Raw genomic sequence first — 24,213 nt, forward strand, 5'->3', positions numbered from 1 at the left:
GTATTATAATTCCGGCAATAATTCCTGTTGTCCAACCGTTAACAATGACGATCAGCGAATCAAAATTTGAGGGGCGAATTTATGGAGAGTAAAGGATAGACGGGAGCACCAAAGCAATGAGATCGTAATTATTATTATACGGTTCTATCAATTCCGTTATCATCATACGGCTCGCTTATGTACTCAACGTCGATGGATAGGTGGATAGTATTTGGGAATTCGACTGGTGGTTTCATTCTGCTTCTCTGACAATATTGACGACGCAAAGGGCAATGTGATGGCATCGAACCTATTGGCTCATTCATGAGTCTCTATTTTCGGCGAACATTCACTCGTAGAATGTACTGTGTGGACTGTATAATTATCTCCATTTGATCACTACAATGAATTATTACCGGTCTTGTATGGGATGTATGTGAAAATGAATATTTTCTTTGAAAAGTTTCTCCTTTAATTGAAGCCTGTAAAGTTTCGTTTTACCGAGTTTAATTATATTTAGGTAATTGGTTCTCGTCGCTTTTGTAATGCTCTCTAAACAATTTGACTTTGTAGAATTTGATGTCGAAATTGACAGAACGTTTTGGAAAGTTCGTGAAATTTTTGCCAGATTGACAGCTATTGTCATTAAATTCTTCGATCTGTCGGGCAGATCGAATTCGGAAATTCAATGGTTAGCTCGATTGCGTTTCTGTGTCAATATTGATCGTAAGAGCGATGTGATTGTGCTCACCTTGCGGGGAGCTCTAACCACGCTGAGCTATCCGATGAATCCAAACCCGTGACACGAAACACACACCAAATAATTAACATCTGACAATTAAGATTTTGTAATTTTTTATATTAAGTATTAAACGTACCTATCGTATATCATTCATATCAAAACAGAGTTGAAATATTGCATACGAAAAAATTTATTTCAATATTTATCCAGAATAATTATTATTAAAACGACACACCCATATCTGTGTTTCTACTTTGGGAAATGGAATGTATGCATAAAGTTGAAAGATATGCAGATTGAAGATTTAGATATACGTAGGTGAAGCGTATACGAAGACGAAGGAACGGTGAAACTCAAATGGTGATTCCATCTCACTTATGTGATAATATTGGCACGATTTCATTTACTTTATAGGAATCTGGTATCCGTGCTTTTGTTACTCAAGCGGCAAATTCCCAGAATAGATTTTCAATTCGGTTAGTTTCCGAACTACAGACGACGAGAGGAATTTTGTAATTGATTCACATGTCGTAATCTCCAATTCTCTGTCTCGTTTCGCTTCAAACCCCTTACCAAAACGTTACAAATTTAAACAAAAGTATTTATGTTTCATTCATTGAAATAATTCTTAAATTTCTATTTCTATTAATAATTTATCTAACAAAAAATTGTGGAATATCCAAGATAATAAAATGGTCGAGCAGGTCGATCAAATAACCTTAGGAATCGACTTCCATCGGCCATAATTTTGACGGATATGTCCTGCTAACTTCCACCGGTATAACGTCAATAAAAGCATCGGACGAACCCTCCGTATGTATCGAATCGGGTGTAAATTTCAAAAACGTTTGTCATTGGGACAACCGAGACGATATACGTCGTTGAACATGAGAAATGGCGTTGCTCGAGAAAGAGGCACCGCTCTCTTTACGTCGGCTGCAGCTTTTCACGGTGCAACGACATACGATGCCGTAACTTTCTTCGTTGTCGGTTCCTGATATTCCTTGAGCAGGCTCTAGTGGCCTACAGGAGGAACGATGAACAAAGCGGAGTACTATATATGTATAAGCGATAGTATACTTATTTCTAGCCGAGTCGTTTAGACTATCTTTGCTCTTTGAAGGGATGCTTTCAGGATAAACACTATTTTATAAGGGATGAAACGAAGAGAAGGAGGCACAGAGGGATGGAAAGTTCATTATGCGCGTACAGCATTAACTTGTTATTAATTGCAATTCAGTGTCGATATTTATGCAGATAATAGTGCATCAGGGGACATATTGCTTCTATACATATTGTATCGTGTATATAGTAATACTGTAAGTTGATTAAGCAATAAACAAACTTTGAACAGGGAATAGGATGGGAACAAAATATGGATGGAGTACGCATTGTCGTTATTAGGAGTAATTTGCTTTCGATGTTTAAACGTTTATTTCGAAACGAAATTTAGATTTAAACAAATATTTGGTACGAAAATTAGAAAATTCATTTGTAAAGCAATCACCGAATGAAAATGAAAAATCAGTTGACTCTTTGTCAGATTTGCTTCCAAGTATCTTTTTATTAATATAGCTTTCGTTGCTCGGATTACCAACAATTAGACGGTCGATCAGATTACACAGATTATGCAATTAGAATGCTTGCTGGCAGAAAAACGACAAGGGTGGGAAGCAATAAAGATTTCTCTTCAATTCCGCGCGCGATTCATAGCGTTTTCATTACTCTAGCGCGGCGGGCGCGGTCGAGTGTGACGGCAAACACTTTTCAACCCCAATGCAAAGGAGATTCTTATCTTATCGAATCATCTCAACTCCTAAAACCGAGAGATTGGACGCGCGCGCATAAAATCAGTTTCATTTTCCTTCGTTGTGCCTGCGCTTGTATATATTTATGCAGCTATATGCTTAATAATATCCAGCTGGTATAAAAACATTCTAAAAATGCTCTACATTCTAAAAAATTTTCTAATAGGAATGCTGTTTTTAAACGATATCCTTCTTCGTAGGAATTAAAAATTTGCAAAATATCTAAACTGAAATCGCATTAAAAAAAACAGAGGTTAATTATTTTACCGTGTAATTGGGAATCTTTGTACTTCAGAAGCAAAATAGAAAATGGTTCATACAGGCAACTTTATCCAATGATTTTTTAATTTATTGGTTTAACGTAACATCCATAACGTAACATTTAATTACTTTCAGCACCGGTCAAAAATTTTCATCGGAGTGTTATTTCCGTGCTTTTCCTGTTATCAGAAACCTCCGTTCATTTCGTTACTTAGTTTGCCATAGCAAGCGCACGTCCTAGATTCTCTTGGTGGCAGATAATTCAGTTATCGCGTCATTCAGCCGCGCCAAGGGTTTCCGATCTTATTCCCAACGTTCCCCAGAGATTTCCACTTCCGTTTCTAATCAATATAAATCGAGCTAGACGTACCAGTTCGTCTCGCGGCAAGAAACAAAGAGGGAGCGTCTAGACGAGAGAGGAAAGCCGGCAGACAGAGGGGGTAACGAAATAACGAAGTGACATTTCTGCCTATCAGTCGTGCTTTCGCTCGAATAAAAGCATTTAAAACGGAATAATTAAGGTTGCTTTATCGCCACTGTTTAAACAAAAGTGTTCCGTTTTAATTACTCAGATGAGGGTTCTTCATTTCCATATCGATTCACTTAGTCGAATCGTCTTAAACGAATCGAGACATCGTGCGCTATGCTTCCCTTGGATTTTCATCTCTTATACCGTCCCGTTTTAATATACGTTTAATATATTCTCGATCAGTCGGCAGGAATTTTTTCTTCGTCGGGTACGTCATAATGCAAATTCCCGGTGGAAACCGCAAATTACAAATTAAGAATTCGTCTGTTCTCCATAGAAAGGGCTATCATGGAATTTAAAAAAGAGAAAAAAGGAATAAACTAGATGGATACGATAAAACCTTTCGAAGCAAACCATCGTTTTCGAAGAAGCTATAGGCCCTGAGTGGAATTATTTTCACAAGGAAGTCTATTTTTATCGATAGTTATTTTTTGTTCGTTCGTCCTTCTTTTTCCCTTTCTCTTTCCTCGGTCTTTCATCTTCGTCTCGCACGCAGCTGCTTGGCTTCTACTCGTTTCTTACACACCTTCATTCACGAGATTCATTAGAACCGGTGAACAAGCACCGTTCGCTGCTGGAATCTCTTTTCAATTCCTTCGTTCTTGCTTCGATGCTCGTCGAAATGCGCAAGGTAAACCGATATCTCGCCACCTGGCTCGAAATGGAGCTGAAACTATTTTATTTTTCATTCGTTACGAGCTGGCGAGCGTAGTTGAAAGAAGAAAGACGACGGGCCAGCAATTAAGCCAGCGAAACCAGGTACAGGAATAATAATTATTTCTTTCGAAAGGAAGTACCGGTCCCATTATTATATAACGATTATCTTTTCAATGAAGCAAGTACGATGATCACTCAATCTCATAGATCGGTTATCGACAAAGATTAGACAACATTTTATAACATATCTATCCCTGTTCATAACAAACTTATTTTTCTGAAATTTCGATAAATTTAAGAGCTTCGGAGTTATACAAATTCAATAAGTTGTCATTTGATATTCTGCAAAGCTTCGAATTAGGGTAAAAAACGTATAGGATAATGTTGAAGAAAGAATAGAAAATGGTTAAGGGCATCGCACAGATCATTTTGCTCGTGTCAGAATTTAATACCGGGCTTTAATTTTTTCTCTTTTGTCTATCATCGTGTCGTTAAACTTTCATTTTATGTGTAACAATATGCCGTCGTCTGGACCGAGATACTCTGGCCAACGTCGAGAATTGCTACGGATATAGGACAGACTATGGTCTGACTAAAATTGCATTATTTAACGCCGCGTTGTTATACCATCTCGTCCGACATAAATATGCATTAATTGCTCGTGCCGATATTCTCAAAAGCGGCCAATAAAAATGAATTTTTTCCTCGTGAAATATGTCGATCTATCAATGAATTGTCGATCACTCTATCGAACTTTATTGTTTTTAAATGAGACATTGCCACGGTTACTTTATGAAACATTTTTATGTACAATATATGATATTCTACTAGCGTTTACTCAAGAAAATTATCGTTCTTCCTATTTTGCTCTGAAACTCTCATTCCGAAGTTTAGGTATAATGTAACATCAATAAATATCCATAAATTACCCTTTCCAAAAGAGAACACGTGCCCTAAACAAAATTCAAAGTTTATAGTTGAAGGACTCGTCCATGTATCAACGATATAGTGGTGTAGGATTATTTGAGTCATCTGAGCTTCAAAATTGTACGTTATATGGCGGCACTCGATAGCAAAATACCACCACTCGACACTAACTAGTGTCGGACGACGGCAGCGCAGTGGTTAGCGCCTTAAATTACGAACGTTCGGGACCCGGATTTGAATCCCGACGACCGGAGTCCGATTTTTCTTCTACGCATCAGAAATGGAAGAAAAACAGTGTACCCCATCAGCGACATCTACGGCCAGCAGCTACAATTATCACGGACAACACTTTACACCTCAGTTATGAGATTTTAGTCTAATACAATAGCGAAAGGAAGAAAAAATATCGTATACTCTAGATCAGGCACGAGAAAAATATCGATAAGAGAAAAATGATTCGAATAGTCCTATGGTAGGATTATTTCAATTAACGAGAAGATATTATATAAGAACTAATAAAACGAATTAATTCGTATGAATAAAGTAAAATATATACAGGCTACTGAACTTTATGAGGAGAAGTTTATTTCGTAGTAGAAAATTATTGCCGTTGACTGTATATGTACAAGAGGATATATTTCACTGTTCATCACGTCACTAATAACGAGTTTCAAAATGTAGATCGCTTAAAAATTAATTGTTCCGAAATTAATTATTCTAACCGACTTATACCTTGACACAAATATCCTTCCGGCTCAAATAACAACCCTACTATACCCTGTACTAATTTCAAATCATATCATCTCCGCGGAGTTTCGTGAAAGTACTCGTGATTAATAAAACGGATAACGCTCGTAGGCGTAATTATCATGATTCCAGTAAAACATTTTGTAAAGGAGTGGCGTTATACGATTGAATAATATCAGTGACCCGTTTCCAGAATTTTTATCAATCATTCTTTCATAGGGATCACGGGTCAGCGACGATGGATTCTGAATTTACAGAGTATATTTAAATTTTGCTCGTTCTCCGGTGACTTCGTTCTGCCTCCCTGCCAACCCCATCTCCCATCAGTTTGGAAAAAAAGAGCTGATATTGCAAAGAGTTGAAACGTAATTTCGTCGTGAAGGAGCGTGACAGAGAAGTTTCAGTCCTACGTTGAAGCTCGAACCGGGTCAAAAGTTTTTCGCTTTTCAGGAGCGTGAAACGTGGCTCGCGTCGCCCTTCTTCGACTTCCACTCACTGGATCGGGCACGGTTGATTATTACCGAGTTAAAAATTCGCGTTAATTGTTCGCAATTCTGAAGTTCTCGGGCCGTGTACAATGAACGAAATGGGCTCTTTCTCGAACGCGGGTTACCTGATTCTAAATTTAAACCATGATTTTTGCGATTCGAAAGTCCTCACGATGCCCGAGTAGAATTTAACCAGTGAAAATTTTTTAAGTTTTACATCGGTTTTTTATTATCATCCTTCGGAAACTAACATCGCCAGAACGTATTAAAAACAATACACCACGGTGTTCCGTTGATGCATTGATTTTTTTTCTTGTGTTTCAAACATTGGGCATTTCATAAATATGATAATTTCATTGTTACATAAACATCTTAAATCACCTATGAAACCAACTCGAATAAAACATGCGAATCGTAACGATTAATTCACAAGAGGATTTCGGTAAAGAAATCAATACTTTGAATTAAATAAATTCCACAAAATTTAATATTCTTGCGCGAATAACTGAAGAGAAAGAATAAATCGTACGATAGAATTAATCTACCTAAGCAAATCGAAATCCAATAAAAAATTAAGCGTCTAGGTTGATTTTTATCGAAACGGAAACGTATTATCGAACCTGGTCTTCGTAGTATGGCGTTCGTAAATTAACAGCGCAATCGGAATAGCGCTATTTCGACTATCGACATGTTGTATTCATGATGCATTAACGCCGGTGATGTAAAACCCTAGAACTCGATAATTGATCGTTTAATCTGCGATGGGAGTGTTTTCGCGAAAACGTTAAAAAATCATTCGCTTCAAAGCAGGATTATAGCCGTAGTAAATCGTACGATTGTACGTTGCACATTGCTAGCGTTTCTGCTCGATTGACGTTATTATCGATTCGTTAAGGGAAATATCAATAATGGCAGGCAAGAAGCCTGGGAAACGAGAAACTGATATACAAAAATGAATTTAACCGTACAATACGCCAGTTGTGAATTTCACGCATATGCCTGTATGCCAATGGTAGTGGTTATATTAATTGACGTTTTCCGTTTCGAATTACTTTAACATCCGTCACAACGCTTTTTATTACGTCTTGCACCTTATTATTGTCATGATTACAAAACCATAATCGCGCCTGGGATTATCGACCCTCGAATAACGCCGCGTCATAATAAATCTATTATTTTTCCCTTTCTTTACCTTTTATTCTATCTTTTTACTTTATTTAAAGCTCAATCTCAGCAAACTCATTGCGGCAAATACAATTGTTTAAACCGCTTTGTAAGCGCTAACTAGTTTTGTAATAGACATCATCGACTTCTTTCGTAAATCTTTAGGTTTTTCCAAATTATCAGATCGCAATGCTGTCCGTAATCAGTAATCTCCAATGATATATTCCATTTTATTATTTTCTTCTTTTTTCCTTTTTCCCTTATCTATATCACTTGTTATCTATTATTGTTATTTTTTATCCTAACTCTGTCTTCTGGAGTACTCTGTGATATGTAACCACATGCACAAAATGGTTTTCTTTTTTATTAGTTACAAGCAAATATCAAATAATTATTAAATTAAGTAATATCCTACTTCCTATGCAGCTGTGCGTCGGTTTTGATAATACGAAAGAAAAGAAGAAAAAATGGGTTGAAATGGTTTTGTGTCAAAACAATAACAGTACGGGAGGAAATGTATTACCCTCAGATGAATTTTATTCTCCGTGTTGACACGAAATGACAGAGTGTTTACATTCGTGTTTGCGTATTAAACTACGATTCAGTATAAACTTGCAAATGCAAAATGAACGTGCCGACTTTTTGACGGAAGTAAAAAGGATGCATGTAAAAATAAATTTTTTATGCATATATATTCATTTCATATTTGTGAGTTACGATCGTTTTGTTGGCGAAAAGAAAGCGTGATAGATAAATTGTCATTCCTTTGGGATTTAACGAGATAGACTGCTTGCACAATAGGTACATTAGAGTGAATGATGTCCATTGCACTGGTATAAATTGAGCAAATAAGGTCAGGATTTTCTCTCGATTTTTCATATTGCCAGAACTAGAATTGCTTCCTTGCTATGTCGTGCATTTCGACTTCGTTCTTATCATCGCATTCTTGTTCGTCTTTCTATTTATTCCTATTGCGTGATATGCTCAGGCACGTACAAAAGAAAGGGACTTGAAAGGAGGAGAATCGAGGATTAGAACGAACAATTTCATAAATTCGACACATCGTCAATCTAACATATCGTCAACGTTTCGTGACCCGAATGACAATCATTCTAGGTGTGACATGTGTCAGGAAATTCTAGCATTCTATTTTAAGAATTAAAAAGAAATCTCTTTCGAACGTGACAAAAATGTGACGCAGAATATAAATGTAAATCCTTCGAAGTAGATATAAGAAATATAATATAATATAAGACCTGCAATGATGTGTTGTGACATGGAATATTTACAATTTTAGGTTGCCCGAAATGTTCTTTTCGTTTCATAAGGTGATAATGGATGAACAACAATTTCTGTTTTATATTATTCAATTGAATTGGGTATGATCCATTTCGTTATATTTCTATTATTATGATCGTGCATAATTCAATAAACTAATATAAAACAAAAAACATTGTGCATCTATTATTTTCTTATAAAACGAAAGAAACATTTCGGACAACCTAATACTTAAAAAATGCAAGGCTAAAAGGTGTCTTTTCGCAGTTTTATGTAACACAGTTATATTCTCTCGTGTGAAAGATCTACTTCTGAAGAAAGGAATTATTACTCGTGTTCTTATTCTCGACTGCCTCGTGATGTCTGTAATCTCGGAACCAAGACGTAGCTCGAGTAGTTGGACGAACTGGCAAAACAACTTATAGTTGCATAAAACAATTAAGTTGGTTGACTTGTTGTTGAATGGCGCGTGTTATAGAATTCTCGTCTGTTGTACAATCCTAAAAAACAAAATACGTAGGTATTGAACTTCGTAATATTTCCGACAATGTTTCTAAATTATATGTACGTTAATACATATTATATTTCAAAAAAGAGATTCTGAGTTGTATCGCCATTTGAGATCATAATTTTTAATTTTTTATATTCCTCGGCATATTTGTGTAAAAAAGATTTTATTTCGTCGAATTAGTGTATTTCTAAGATATTGATACAAACATTTATTTATTTAGCATTACAAATTACATATTAGTTGAAAAACTTATATCTCGTATTTACACACTGCATTATGATTATTTTCATCTAGAACATTAATTGCAGTGGCTCGTCGTTAACGTATTAACTCGATGAATGATATCAAAAATGTATTCTAAAAATTTGTCAGGGGTTCGAATCATAGATCGATAATCTAGAAGATAATTATTGATCTATAAATGCAAGCTGCATTTGAATATGCAGTAGTAGGCAATTAGCCGAACCGTCATACTGGCTGTTTCAAAGGGGCTTAAAGGCACAACAGGCTGCTTAAATCTTGTACCGTATTCACCGTGTTGTCGAGTCATCCATCGGTAACTAAACGTTATCCCCATCGGGACGAAAAGTTTAGGTAAATCCTTTGGAGTGATCGACACGAATGAACCCAAGTTCTCGAGAGAGCTTTCCGTATTCTGCGGATACTTTAAACAGATTTGGTCAGCTTAAACGTTCACTCTACTCTGCCTTTTGTATCTCATGCTTTCATCGACATAGCTTACGCTTTCGAAGAAATCACAAAAATCGACCCGTATTTTTCAAATGTAATATTTTTTAAATTCCAAGCTTCGTTCGATCGACTAACTCGTGGAATACAATAGACGACTGAGTTTTGAGAACATCGCAATGTGCTAAACGAAGCACGTTCCCATGTTTCAAAGTAAGTTCCAACAACTCGTGAACTCTAAAGCAATTCGATTCAAAGAGCCTCAAATAATCACTGTGTATTGTTAGTCGAGTAATACAATGAAAAATTGCAACGTATTGAATAGATAAAACTTTTAAAACTCAATTAAATTTCCTTTCGTTCCATTATAGAACTTGCTATCTCGATACATATAGTTTAAAAACTGTGAAAACCGAAGCATTTTTATAAATACTTTTGGACAAGCATTGTACAACTTGTCCACCAGGATTAATTGATATATTATTTTCCCCTATGTTACTTAATATTACACGTTAAATCTGCTCATGTTCATTATATGAATAGAAACTTGTGTTATACACATGTTATGTGTTATAACATTTCTATATATTACTACGAATGTGAGAAATTTCTATATCTCGAACATATTACGCAATATCACTATGTAATGCAATGAACATTGTAAGTGTTCTACACATTCATCGACGGAGAATTTTGTAATAGTTTACTTATTTTTGTTATTTAATTGTTCACACAGTGATTTATATATCATTTTCCAACGAAATATTTGTATCTTGATTAATTAATAATAAATCGCATATAGATCGTTGTTGTTATTTCTATACCCAGAGGTAGGATCACAATAGTTATTATTTTATTGAATGGATAAATCTATCACACCATTCTGAGCCAAAAAACCTTTATTGCACGCGCTTACAAAAACTAGGGATAAAAACAAAAAAGCATCTTAAGCCTATCGATTAAATCTATCGATTGTAACTAGGATTATCTTCTAGTTACTATTTCTTATAACTAACGCATCTGCATATGGATGGCGAGCACGAACTCACGTTGTCATTTTCAATAATCGTAACAATCTTTATGCAAAAATAGACACTGCAACGTAGTCTCGTTCAATTTCTACAACCGTGAATTTGACAGAGTTAAAGACTTTTTATGGCATCTCTGTCAAACACATATAATTGAAGTAGAAGAGGAAACAAGGTGGTAAAAGAAGTACCTCAATGTTCCGAATGGTTAAAATCTTTGGTCTTGACTATCATGACTCTAACACCTATTCAACCCATAGTCACGTCTCGTGACAACTATTAAACGTTCACCTAAAAAAGAGATATTTCATACTACTATTGCCCGAGCTCTCGAGATTTTCTTCTTTTTTGCAATAAAATATATATATGTGAAATACCTGTAGCCAGGTCATTTATTCCGCTATGAAATATCCAGATTTTACAATCCAATAGCGCGGTCGCACGGTCATATTTCAGTGTCTTCCCATGCTCGTTGCCGACAGAAATATTTGGCAGTGCAGCAACCTGCATTGGATGCCAGATATACGTGGTTTAATCCAACCCGGAGTTGTTTCGATGCTCGTTCATCGATTTCGTTTTGAAGTGCGCGTTGTGTTACATCAGCAACTGCACCCAGACAGCGTTGCGTCCGTGCACAGTAGCACTGATCCCTCGATGAATCCGCGAATTCCATGAAATTTGGATCCACAGTAGAATATACTTCGCGTGTTGTAAACCGAAGGTAAAATTCTTCTTACATCTATCGTGAAAGTTCATCTTGTAAAAAAGGTAGAATATCATTTAGACAATACGTACAATATTCGAAACACGCACCAAGTGTACGTAAATACATATGTACGTTGGAAATAGCGAACCGGTCCGATTGCTCGGTGAAATTTACAAGTGTACGTTTTTTCGAGCGACAGGCCATCGGTACGGCGTGAGAAGTATCGACAGATAACGAATTTCACTGTGACTTGCACGAAACAGTTTTCTCGTTTAATGTACGAGCCTGTCTAGCTGAAACATCTGGAAAATCAATCAACGCTCTCTAAGCTAAAGATCAATATCGTGGTAACTTTTGATGTGTAAAGAGAGATTTTAAAAACACGTATGTACAACATATATCGATGTTACGTTCGGATCGTAGCTCTAAGGAAACTGGCATAACCGCTACGTAGAGAATGCTAGCGCAGCAACTGGATTGCTTTCACAAACTTCTGCGAAGTTTATTGTCATAGACGCGAGCTTTCCAACCTTGTAGAAGGCTAGCATCACACACTGAAAGGAGACGAACACCTTTACGAGATGCTGGCAAGGGTAGAATGTTTCATGGTTCTTTGAGATCGAACACCACGGTACATCAAGGGAATTCGAAGTGGGGCCAGAGTTCACGGGAAGGGCGGGTCGGAAAAGAGAGCAGACAAAAACCGGCAGAGATAAAGGAAAACAAAGGAACAGAATGGCGCGCGGAGCCGGACAATGAGAAGTAGTTAAATAAAGAAACAGAAGCAAAGAAATTCAGAAAGAAGCGGGCTCGATGAGAAGTGTAGAAGTGCGACGGATAAACAAGCGGGGGGAAGAAAAAGGAACAGTTGGGAGAGAAAGAAAAGAGGAGATAAAAGAGAAAATAAATACACAAGGTGTCTCCGAAATGCTAAGATAGTTAAGATTTCAAGATGTACTTTAATTCTCACTGAAGATAAGAGATCATTCTGTATTCTTGTAATATGACGGCAGATATAGACGGAACATTGCATTTCTACAAATCTATCGTCGCTTCTTCAAGTAACTATTAGAATTGAATTATAAATAAGTATTATAATGTTTTATCAAATTATCAATTGCAGGTATTCTAGGTCCCAGAATTTTGGACCATATTCGTCATCGACACAGCAACTTGCTGCGCTATCGAGCAACCAAAACACATTGCACGTACGAATATACTAATAGAAACTGCAGGGAAGCTTAACGTCTCCATCAGGGGACAATCTTCCTTAGGACCACGTGGCCTTAATTAACAATTTTGCGTTCAAAGACGGATACTAAAATTTACCGTTAAGGGAAGAAATTACCGGTCAGGGAAACAAAATATACATTTTACTAGCACAAACAGCGCACCCAAAATTCATCCTTCTATCTGAAAAAGTATCTTGCATACTTTAAGTTAGAGGTAACCGTAGAAAAAGAGCAGAAAAGCCAAAGATAAACAGGCAAAAGAAAGCGAAGGGGTAGACAGGAAATAGGATAGGGAGTATTCAGAACCATCGTGACCTGTTCACTATATCCGGTCACGCGCCGGTGCGTGACTTCCTTTCATCGGCTTACAAGCATCGGCTAAGAGTACCAGCCGTGCCTGTATACGCTTGTTCTGCAAACGCCGTGACAACGACTTCGCCTCTAACGTTATATCGCGCGGCGTTTGCTCCGGGGGCTGCTGGCCTCAATCTCGAGCCTATATCGCTGGCCCTGGCACAGCACGGCGTCACAGCCGATCGATGAACCCATAAACCTGTCCTGTTCCGTTGCCATTTCGGAAGAATATATATTGTGATCGTTACTTTGGTTATTCACGAGCTCTCGAACATGGTCGCCTGCGTTATTCTGAATTTTAAATTCGGCCGTTAACCTAGGATCTTTGACCATCTTTTCTCACTTCGCAAAAAATCCTTAGTCTACGAGATCCCTGGAGAAACTCCTGTTATAGAGAGAACAAACGATTATTTGTTAGAGAAGATCATATATTTATCATTTAAAGTTAATGAATATTTTGGCAAATTGCTACACTTGTCTAGGAATGGTAAACAATGTCATAAATCGAGGAATAGAGGAAATGATGTTATAAATGTCACTTTTTTTAATTTATTTTGCTACATACAGATTATTTATAGCGGCTACAGAAGGTATTATTAGTACATAATTGTGTTTATTGTAGCATTTACATTTACATTACATTTAATTAATTAGATCCAAGTATATTCGTATCATTTAGTAATATTTTCATATGACTACAGAAATTTGCTGCTATGAAATTGAAATATTGATTCTAATAAAAATGGACTTCATTGAAAAATAAGGATACGTGTCAAAGTATTTCGGGTTGAAAGATAATCTAAAAATTTTGCACACTATTATATACATTTCAATAATTTTATTAATTTGCAGTAATTAGTGCTAAGTTATTGAAATCTTTCATCGAATGCTATTGATAATTAAAATTGGCAAATCCAGTTTTGACAAAATTGAATATCTCTTTTACTTTGATAACGGTAAGTTTGGATAGAATTTATGACGGTCGAATCACCGGTTTGAAACTAGCTTCTTGGCTTCGACTGGTAGAATCATAAAGTTGTCCTGCCCCATTTCATTTTGAGTTTCCTTACTCTATTCCTCGGTTACCGGAGTGTATTACGATCCTCGTAGAAACGAAGTCGATCACTGAACAATGATCAATCAGGATTCAGAATGTGGTTCGTTTTAACGTCTGTTTGATGGTTTTTTCCTAACGGTTGCGCAATGAACTATATAAGACTATGATTCATAGAGGAACGTAATGGTTGAACTAAAATCTAAGTTTTTAACGATATCGTTTCAAATGACGATCATCTTCGAACAATGGAATTTGACGATCTTATTAAAACTATTTTAAAGATTCAATGATCCCTTGCATCGCGGTGGAATCAACGTCAATTCTAAATAGAAACCTTAATTCGCATCGGCAATCAGGGAAGATTACATCGACTCGTAATTTCGTGGGATTGCGGAGGAAGCTTACAATTAGTTGACCGACAATCGTAATTTAGATCGATGCTTCGGCTGTTATGGAAACCGACGTTCGTGAAATTCATTACCCGTTCCGTCGGAGATAGTCATCCATCTCTAATTAACTTTTCTCCATAAAAGTCTCGGCATTCTACTCATCGATTTGATATCGAACACTAATACCTTTATATCCTGTTACACCGAGAAGCACACTTTGTTTCAATTTGTAAACTATAAAGGCTAAACAACGAACAAGAAATGAACAGCAACGGAACGATAATACCTGACATGTTTAATGATAATAGGATAACAAGAGGAAGAATGGACCTTGAAAATTTGCAACAGGCGAATAAGCTTGAAGTTACCGAATGGCGAGCTTAATAAAAGCATGAATAAATATCCAAGAACTAATAGCAGCGTAGGACAACCAGCTGGTAGTTGATAATGAGGTCGTTATTTTACCGTGCATAGCGAACAGACGTTGCAGGTCTATGTATGTTTGCCTCTGTATACGTACACGCATGCTATCTCTTAAGTCGTGGTAATAACTAACAGGAGCGATAGAGTGCGTCTCGTCCCGACCTTCCACCCTTCTCGTGATATTACTTTCCTAGCGCCTTCGTGTAATTAGCCTTGGCTTAGTACACGCTTTTGTACAAACGAAAATTGGATCGAACCGCGGTAATTGCGTGGTCTTTGCTGCGGTGCGTTTTGGAAAATGCGTAATCTCGATACGAGAATTCCTCGGTTCTCGAATAATCGAGGAAACTATGAAGAGAGATATGAGAAAACTTTATAGCGATACATTAAAGGTCGATGAGGCGGGAAAACAAAAATTCGCTTGACTCGAAAGTACGAATTCTTGTGCGAACATGACACCTTTTCAGAAGAACGTCGAGAGGTCGGAGAACTAGGAGGACGCAACGTCGACGTTTGAAACTCTTGACCCGTGAAACCCTTTCCCCGCGAGACGGTATTTCGTTCCATCGGCTTCACGAGAACGTTCTTTCATCTCACGATAAAAGTGTTACGTTCTTGGTGGCGTCCAATGATCCCCGTAGCTATCCGGTGAAATTAGTTTCGGGCAGGGTGTCTCTGCTCTGCTTCGCCACGCTATAAAGCACATGGTGCACCGGTACTGGGATTATCGACGCGCCACGCTTACGAAGGGTGTCCCTGTTCGATACGCAAGTTACGATCCGGACAGGGATGAATAGGGTGTCCATTAACATTAGAGCTTGCACCGAAAATGCTCCGTTTTAAGAGATAGCTTTACCTGCTGAAAATAAGCGGTACTTCCGGATTTCCGCCTTTAATTGTTACTTGCAACTTAATTTTGGACTAATGTATTTTTATCCCCTATTTCTAAGTTGATATTCGAATCATTACGAGTGGATTATCAAAAATCAAATGCGAAACATGCAACTACTGACAAAGTTTATTGCTTAAGGAATTACTGATCTATGAATATATACCCCACTTTATAAGAATCTGCATAAATATTCGCAGTCTTCTTATGATTATTTAAATTTTATTTATGATAATGGTTTATGATTTGTTTTCGAGTATGGTTTACGAATAATAGTATAAATTAATACTAGTACCTATGAACAAGAGTTTGTACTAATGAAATTCACAAAATACGCTCTGTATGATCTTAGGACAAAAAATTTCTAATAAAGTACGTTTTAAAGTACGAGTCGAGGCTTTAGCTATTTTCAAAGTTTTTTGATGGTATAGGTGGAAGATAAGCAATTTGCGCCATAGGATTTCTGAACGCGAGCTTGTGGGCGGACAATCTGAGAGTCGGAAAATTATCGGCGTAAAAAGACCGATACAAAGGAATCTCATTTTCAGATGGCTGAAAACCGCTTCGAAAAAAGGAGTATTAAGGATATGTATGGTCTTTTGCAACGCATAAAGGCGTATAAAGGTACTAGGCCGTTATAAAAGAACCGAATCCGCCTTCGAAACCTTTCCAATTCGGTCTCGCTGCTCTAGATCAAATAATATAGAAGAAGTAAACCCCTTATTTTATTCTCACGGTAACGGCGAGCGTGTCCTTCGAAAATCTTTGCGGAAGTCTTATTGAAAACAAAAAGTTCTGGAAATCCCGTCGGATGGAATACACGATTTGAGCATGATTCAAAAACATATTTTCGGGAATCTTTTTAAATTTCGCGAGTAAAGATTGTCGAAATTGCCAACGATTTGTCGAATACGGGAAGCTTTAGTAAATGGTAAAGCATGTGTAAACTTTTAAATTAGACAAAATTCCAATGCTGGTTACTTTGAACAATACAAAAATTCGTTGGCATATGCAAGAAAAGATATTTATGGAAATTAGAAAATGGAACCTGATTGAAGGATATAATAAAGGTATCTTTAGTGCAATACATAGAGAAGCTTTTAATATAATTACATTTTACTCTTATATCAGAAGTTTGACTCAGAACATCATAATTTTCATTATTGAAATTACTCGCTATCAATGAATATTACCGGCAACTGTACCGAAGCATTAATTATACGTCGATATAATAGATCTCATAGAATTGGTTGTTGGCCGTGCGGCAATCACAGACTCAGTAAATGTAATTTGCCAATAGTTGAACCTGCGTTATCGGTTCCTTCAATTTGTAACCAACGTTTCAATTGGCTGATACTAGCTAGCACAAAAATCAATTACGCCAGAGTAAATCCTGTTCGTTTGCTTCAATCAACGAAAATTAAACAACCGGGGAACACGGAACAAACGATAAACTCTAAAAGCATAAAATTCCTAACTCCTGAATCCTTTTTCCTCTCAATTAAACATTTCACATTTATATTATAATCTTTTCAAAATATTCCTATCAAAATTTCTAATCGTAAGAAGCAACCTTATCTAAGAAAAATTAATGCTGGATAATCATTTCAGAGGCATTAATCATCTTCGTATACGATAGTAGACACAACGTCAAGCTAAAATAGTCAAGTGCGAAACTCGAGTTGGGGCGGAGATTTCGAGTTATCGAACTGGATACATGTATATAGTCATTGCAGGCAGGAAAAGAAGTACGTGCCACGAAGCTGCAATGCGCGAACTGGAAGATCCGTTTTCATCTGTTCGAGAAGATCTGATGCTTCGCAGCGTCTACGATCGCACCAGCTCGAACGACGAAAGGACAGGGGAATAGGACGGATGACGAGGTGGAGCAGAAGGTCCGCCATCAAAGAGGAAAATTGCTCTGCGCCATCGCGGAATGCGCGTATTCGATCGTCGTCTCGGAATCGATGGAACGTCTTTTCACCAGCTTCGCCAGATTCACAAGGCGAGAGATTTTATTACGCCCCGATTGTTGTTGCGTCGACGAACGAGTTTCGACGATCGGCTTTCAATTGATTGTTATCGAGCGGCAACTTTTAGCGACACGTACAAAGAGATACATTAACGAGAGACACGAAGGAACAGGATATAACGCAGTCTGCCTCCGCAAGTGTGCAAAAGTTAGGAAAAGTGATTCTCCATGAAAAGTAAATCAGAAGTGTATAATACAGATTTTGTATATAAAACTTCCCTTCTTTAAAGGAAATGACTTTAGGATTCGTCAAATATATATGTATAGGTTGGTGGAAGAAATAAAGTGCAATAGTAAAATTGGTAAAGAACCAGAGTTGATATCTTTCGAGGATTGTAGTAGAGCTTTAGTGGAAAACTTTTGCAGCTTACAGTTCAAAGAGTTTCTGTACAGCATGTATGACTACATCAATAGATATCAAAGCAGGAGCATCAAAACATACTGCATACTTCTGACTTGTTTTTCCATAAGGAATCTCGTTTTGCGATTGTACCACGATTACAGAGGCATTTCATATACGATACAAGCAAAGCAATAGTAGAACATCGCAAGTAGAAGAGAAGAACGTGCATTCAATTTAACATAATCGACAAATCTAGTAATCTAACTATTACAATAGAATTTGTAGAATCATTATCCAAAGACTAACTCGCCTCATTCTAACAGTTTGAGCATCGTTTCGCGATCGTCTGGTTCGCATCTCTAAAATTCCATTTCCATCGATCGAGTGGTTCGATATCAAAATACCAATTTCCTTTTTCCCTTCTGTACGTAACATATATATGCTTTTCTTGCCTCGAAATAAGGTTTCGCGAGCGCATTGCACGTCGATGAAAAATGTAACTGTATACGAAGCCGAACTATTAAGTAATTGGAAGTTCGAAAATTCTCCGGTTTCAGAGATATTTTGTAACTATCCGAAACGATCACATAACGCAGCTCTTACGCGGAATTTCGATCCGAATTCTCGTAACGTAGAATCGAACTTTTGGCGAAAACAATCCGATACACGGATAATATAGCGGATCGATCCATCCTTTGCACGTTTCGAAATGTTCGACGTTTCCGGCCGCGTTCACTTACGCGGAAACTCGCAAGCTCTTCGATGGCTCCTCGAATTTCCAACAAGAGTAGCAACGATCGGAGAGAGGTAGCATCGAGAACTGGGAATTATCGAGAATATCCAACTGCTACGGAACCGTCGCGCCTATTAAACTCCCGTATAAGCACCAAGATGCGGCGCTGGTCACCGGATACTGACGTTTTGTGGTTAAACTGAGGTGACTAGGCAAACGCCAGCTGCCAGTAGTTACGGTCAAACTGTCATCAGACGCGAACACGGTGCCAGCGGGCATACGTCGAACAAGTTCAAACAGTATTGAAATTCTACAACGTATATAGAGGTCAATTTGTAATTCCTAAACGATATAATCATGATGATTCGTTTCATTTCGTCGTAAACGAATTCGATATAGCTTCATCGAGAAACTGCATTAAGTTTTAGTGGTACATATTGAACAATAGATAGGATGTAACAAATTCTATGTAACTACTGCTTTCAGAATGTGTTATTCTGAAATTAGGCAAAGTGCTATTTGGTACAACAGACCATCGCAAATGGAGTTTAAGATTACTGTTAATAGGAACGCACTAAGTATGCACTTGGAACGAGTTAAATACAGAAGTTGTAATTAAAACACAATTATTATTTTTTTATTAATATTCATTATTAATTCGAAACTACAACTATTTTCGAAACCTTTTGGTTTAAATCCATCACGGTGTAATCGACATTCCTAATATTTGCCCTATATTCGATTAGACATTGGTTCTATTGTTGAATGGATGCGACTTCTTCATGTCGTGAAAGGATTCTTGTTGTTCTCTGACACTATCTCGTTGATTGTTTCCGGAAATCCCCGGAGTGGTTCCGTACCCCGCTCTCGAAGAAAAGCACGCGTGACTTCGTATACAGCCGGCCAGAGGAAGACAGATTGAAAAGGCACTTGTGCGTCGAGTTCGTTTATCCGAAGATGAGACCGAGTCTCGAGTCTTCGGCAAACGTACGCGCGCTTCTGTTTGAAATCTCGAGACCGGGGAACTCTTCGAATGCATCGAAATGAAGGCACCACCGTCGGCCAGGAAACTTTCGCCAAGATAAATTTAGAGCTGCGCTCCAACCTGAAAACAATACTTTCCCCCTCCATGACTTGGAAACTTTGATCGAGATTCAAAGTGTCCTCAAACAGATCCTTCTACTTCCACATACGCGGATGAATTTAATCGCAGGCTGAGTTAATCTATCCGGTTAATTTCATACGTCGTTGTTGCGTAGAACGGACAATTTTTTTGATTAATAGTCATAGATTCTTAAAAAATATGTCAGCAGTTGCTCATGAAAATATGCGAACACTTGTAGAAATCTTGTGTAGCTATATTATACGTCGTAAGAGTTGTGAAACATTTTGAAATTTTAATAGCGCTGTAATGAAACTCGACTATCGTGATTATATACAATATACGTGATTAACTTCTAAATGCACATTCACGTTTGTTTCAAACTTGCCTAATGTAATCACGATACTCGTGTCTCGTTATAATGCTACTGAAATTTCAGACGGTTTCACATGATGCACATAACATGTTCATAAAAAGTTTCTATCGTGGAGATATGAATATTTTCCTAAGCCACTGTACATTGGTATAGGTTTAGTTTATTAATACACAATGCTCTAAAAGGAGTTGTGTTTCATTGAAAAGATTCATTGTACGAAGTATGCCAATTAAATATGCCTCACTCTTGTTGATAATTACTAGAAGCTTATAAAAAAACCTCACTTTTTGAAACACTCAGTATTCTCAGAGAAAATGTTTATTTCGCTAACAATTCTACACAATTTTGTTACTGAAAATAACTGTTTCAACAATTTTATAAAAACATTCAAGTTGCACTTTGTAATTGAAATAATAATTCAATCTTCTATTTAGTAACCAATTGGAACGAATGTTTACCTAACCCGAATTTTCCATTCATAATTTCAATTCTAATCACTAGATACAAAATCGATATAATATCTAGTAAACGTGATAGATATCGATCGTTATAAAAACGCAGAACTCATTTCGGGGTATTTTCTTTTAATTTCTACGTGTGGGTAAGCGTAAATCAAATATATCAGCCGTCCATATCTGCGCTTGAATCCAAACGAAACAGACAGGAAGAATCGTAGCAACGTCTCTTTCGCACACTACGTCTACGAGCACGGCGACGTACTCTAAACCGGGCCAGCCGCTTGTCAAACACGTAGCCGTGTATTCTCGTCCCAGGATTTGACGTTTTTCTCGGCCGACATCCGGGGCAGAAAGTGGTCTTTCGTTTACATTTCCGTTCACCATGGATGGATCGATCTATCTTCCCTTTATTTTTCAGACAATCCCTTCTTATCGTTCAGCACAGCAGCGAAAATCCCTCTCTCGGTTTACACACGGTCTCCTCTGTTTAACGGAGTTTCGTTTCCGATAAAACTCACGATGGGTTAAGCAGCGTCGAATGGAACGAAAGAAACACATCGGATATGCAAAAAGGAAAGAAATTGTGAAATTTATTGTAACGAAGGAAAGTACGATAGTAGAAAAGGAGAGCGAGTCAGGTGAATGCCGATAGGAAGAAAGGGGCGAGAGGAAGGAGAAAATTCTTAACACGTTCTTTGATGACGCGACAGCAACGAGGTGACGAAGATACCGACATTTTTTTCGACGAAACAAACTGCGGCGACCGAGGACGATAGGGGTAGTAGTGCATGTTTAATAAAGAGTAAAGCACGACAGGGGTGGGCAGATCGAGGAAAAGTAGCGCGGGATGTTAAACACACCTGCGCATCGAAAGTTCGTCATGAATAATTCCGTTTGGCTCGTTTAACGCGGTCGCAGTACGCGCGCTGACGGAACTTCCATCAGCTCCCGCTGAACGATAATTGACTTTGCGTCTCACCGGCTCTATTTATTTGCGCGCTTTCCAGGCCTCGCCACCACCCTGGCTGTACACTTCCTGGCCGAGAGATCGAACGAGCGTTAAACGACGCTCAGCTGGAACACGACAAAGATAGGGAAAACAAGGAGCTAGATCGAGAAGTTTAAATTGCGACCAGGGATCGAGTTAAGGCTTAATAGCTAATTGATTCGGAAATTAAATCGTAGACTTGTTTTCTCGCTGTGCGCTCCGGATTCATCAGCGAACATCGCGACGTCCAATGATTTATCGCGAATTCTTTGATTAAATGGTTTGGGTAGGGTGGAAGATAGAGAATTCTGTAATTCGAAGGAGGATCTGCTGTACCAGGGTAGATTGAGTTTTGCGTTGTTTCGAAGTTGCAATTGCTTTAACTGAACCGTAAAAGCATCGAACCAATGAATGTAGGCGGTCGAACGGTCTCTAAACTATGAAATAACGAGGCTCGTCAAAGTCTATTATGTTATGCATGTTTAATCTATTATCAGGGCGATGACAACAGTTGGATGGAAATATCGATTATGTTAATTACACATTTTTAACGACCACACGATATTTCGTTATAAATATGTATAGCACGATACTTAACAGCAATGTTTTTTTATTAAAAAAACGCAGAGTTTACCGGAAGTACGTATCGTTTTTAGATCATATGGTTATTGCAGGGTGGTCCAGACTTCCCGGTGAACCAGACTCTGTCGAACATTTATGGCCGCACGTCGGCCAGTCCAGAGGCTCCAGTCTACGTAGACGAAACTCAGGTTCGTAAGTCTGTAAATAATGTCGTGTGAGAATTAATTTCGGTCTCCGTTGTTCTTAATTATACTAAACGATAATATCGTTCAAACTTAAGTGTACTAACAATAACATTTGGCAAGCGTATCGGTAATATCCTTATCTAATCTAGCAACGAATTTAAACATTGAAGATACTTAATATGTTTTAATTGCAAAGAAACATAATTTAATCAGCTGGATTGAATTTTCAATACTCGGTTGGCTATAAGGAAATCTGTCAGGTTCCTGCAATCTTTTACTGCAAGTTCAAAGTTTTCTACTTTACCGGCGCGTTTCTCCCATATAATTTCTTTGTGACTTCAGCTACAGACACTCGTCGATCAATTAGCAACCACAGATATCTTTTTACTAATCCACCCTTCCATTTCTCTTTATATAAAAATATTTAAAACCTCTACATTAACGAAAAGATAATTAACAGAAGTGTTCCTCTTAAGATAAATGGAGTTTCTCAGCCACGTTATTGCACGCTTCTTCCGGCAGTGTTCATAAAAGGGTATTTCTTCGAGGCACGACAAAAACAGAAATTAATCTATTTTGCATCAAGGACGAACTATAATTTTCCAGGTACCGACCTTCCTGTTGTCCCTTTCCGTTTTCTCATTTCCTTGACGATCAAAGCGGTAAAAAGGGGAGATGCATTATACTCGAGACACAGGTCACGATCCCTGCCATCTTTCTGCTTATCTTGCCTCAAAAGTTGTGCAGTGTTTTAGAAATATCGTTGAATAGATTTCACTGTACGGCCATTTGCAAAATGGAATTCACTTGCAAAAGTAGGAGACCGGAAATGCAATTTTCTCTTTTCTGAACAACGGAATGCGCAGAGAAAGATGCATGGATGATGTGGCCGAAGTCAGTTGTGAAACGACACTAGAGATAATTTCATCTAGTTTTAGCCGTTCCATGTGTGGAATTTCACAATTGAAATTCGATTCAGTTTTACACGCCATTTCGCCGATTAACGGGTGCCAGCTCGTCACAAAGTCAACGATAAAACGGGAACACCGACAGGCTCGCCTGTGGCGAGACCATTTGTAAATTATGCCAGAAATCAGCGTGACTGCATTATCAATGCTGTTACGCGGCTTCCGTATTTGCAAATAAAGTGTGGAAACTGCGTATAATGTGTCCCATTTGATTTAATCGACCTGATTAACCTGGTAAAATGCAATCATGCAGTCGTTAGTTGTTTAATCCGTACTGGCAGCGTGAAACTCGTTAGTTCTCATTACGGCCATTGCTTCGACTAGCACCTCTTTTACATTGACTACAAAAAGTATTTGCACACATTCTTATTTTTCAATTAAACGCCTCTCTATCGGATTCTATATTTCGTTTTCATAACACCACATTTTTATAATCATACGAAAATGCTCGAAATCATACGAAAGTGGTATTAAATAACAGATGTACTTGAATTTAATTAATTGTAATATGTAGATGCTGAAATAAATGCAAGAGCGTACTAATACCGTTTGAAACCACCATATTATAGTCACAAAGCTAATTATCTTTT

The 24,213-nt window shown here is 37.7% G+C and overlaps 1 protein-coding gene across 10 annotated transcripts in view; it reads left to right on the plus strand.

The window, feature by feature from the left end:
- LOC117236049 (disks large 1 tumor suppressor protein-like) overlaps positions 1 to 24,213 on the plus strand; it is a 440,507-nt gene that overhangs the window by 286,381 nt on the left and 129,913 nt on the right. For 9 of the 10 annotated variants that reach the window (XM_033498652.1, XM_033498654.1, XM_033498657.1 and 6 more), the window contains one exon: positions 22,563 to 22,658. The exons of the other annotated variant lie outside the window; for it this stretch is intronic. In XM_033498652.1, coding sequence (XP_033354543.1) covers positions 22,563 to 22,658 — 96 coding nt within the window. The remainder of the gene's footprint in view (positions 1 to 22,562; positions 22,659 to 24,213) is intronic. 10 annotated transcript variants of the gene reach the window in all.

The sequence above is a fragment of the Bombus vosnesenskii genome, unplaced genomic scaffold (genome assembly GCF_011952255.1).
Source record: "Bombus vosnesenskii isolate JDL3184/JDL3185 unplaced genomic scaffold, Bvos_JDL3184-5_v1.1 scf7180000013339, whole genome shotgun sequence".
NCBI classification, from domain to species: Eukaryota; Metazoa; Arthropoda; class Insecta; order Hymenoptera; family Apidae; genus Bombus; species Bombus vosnesenskii.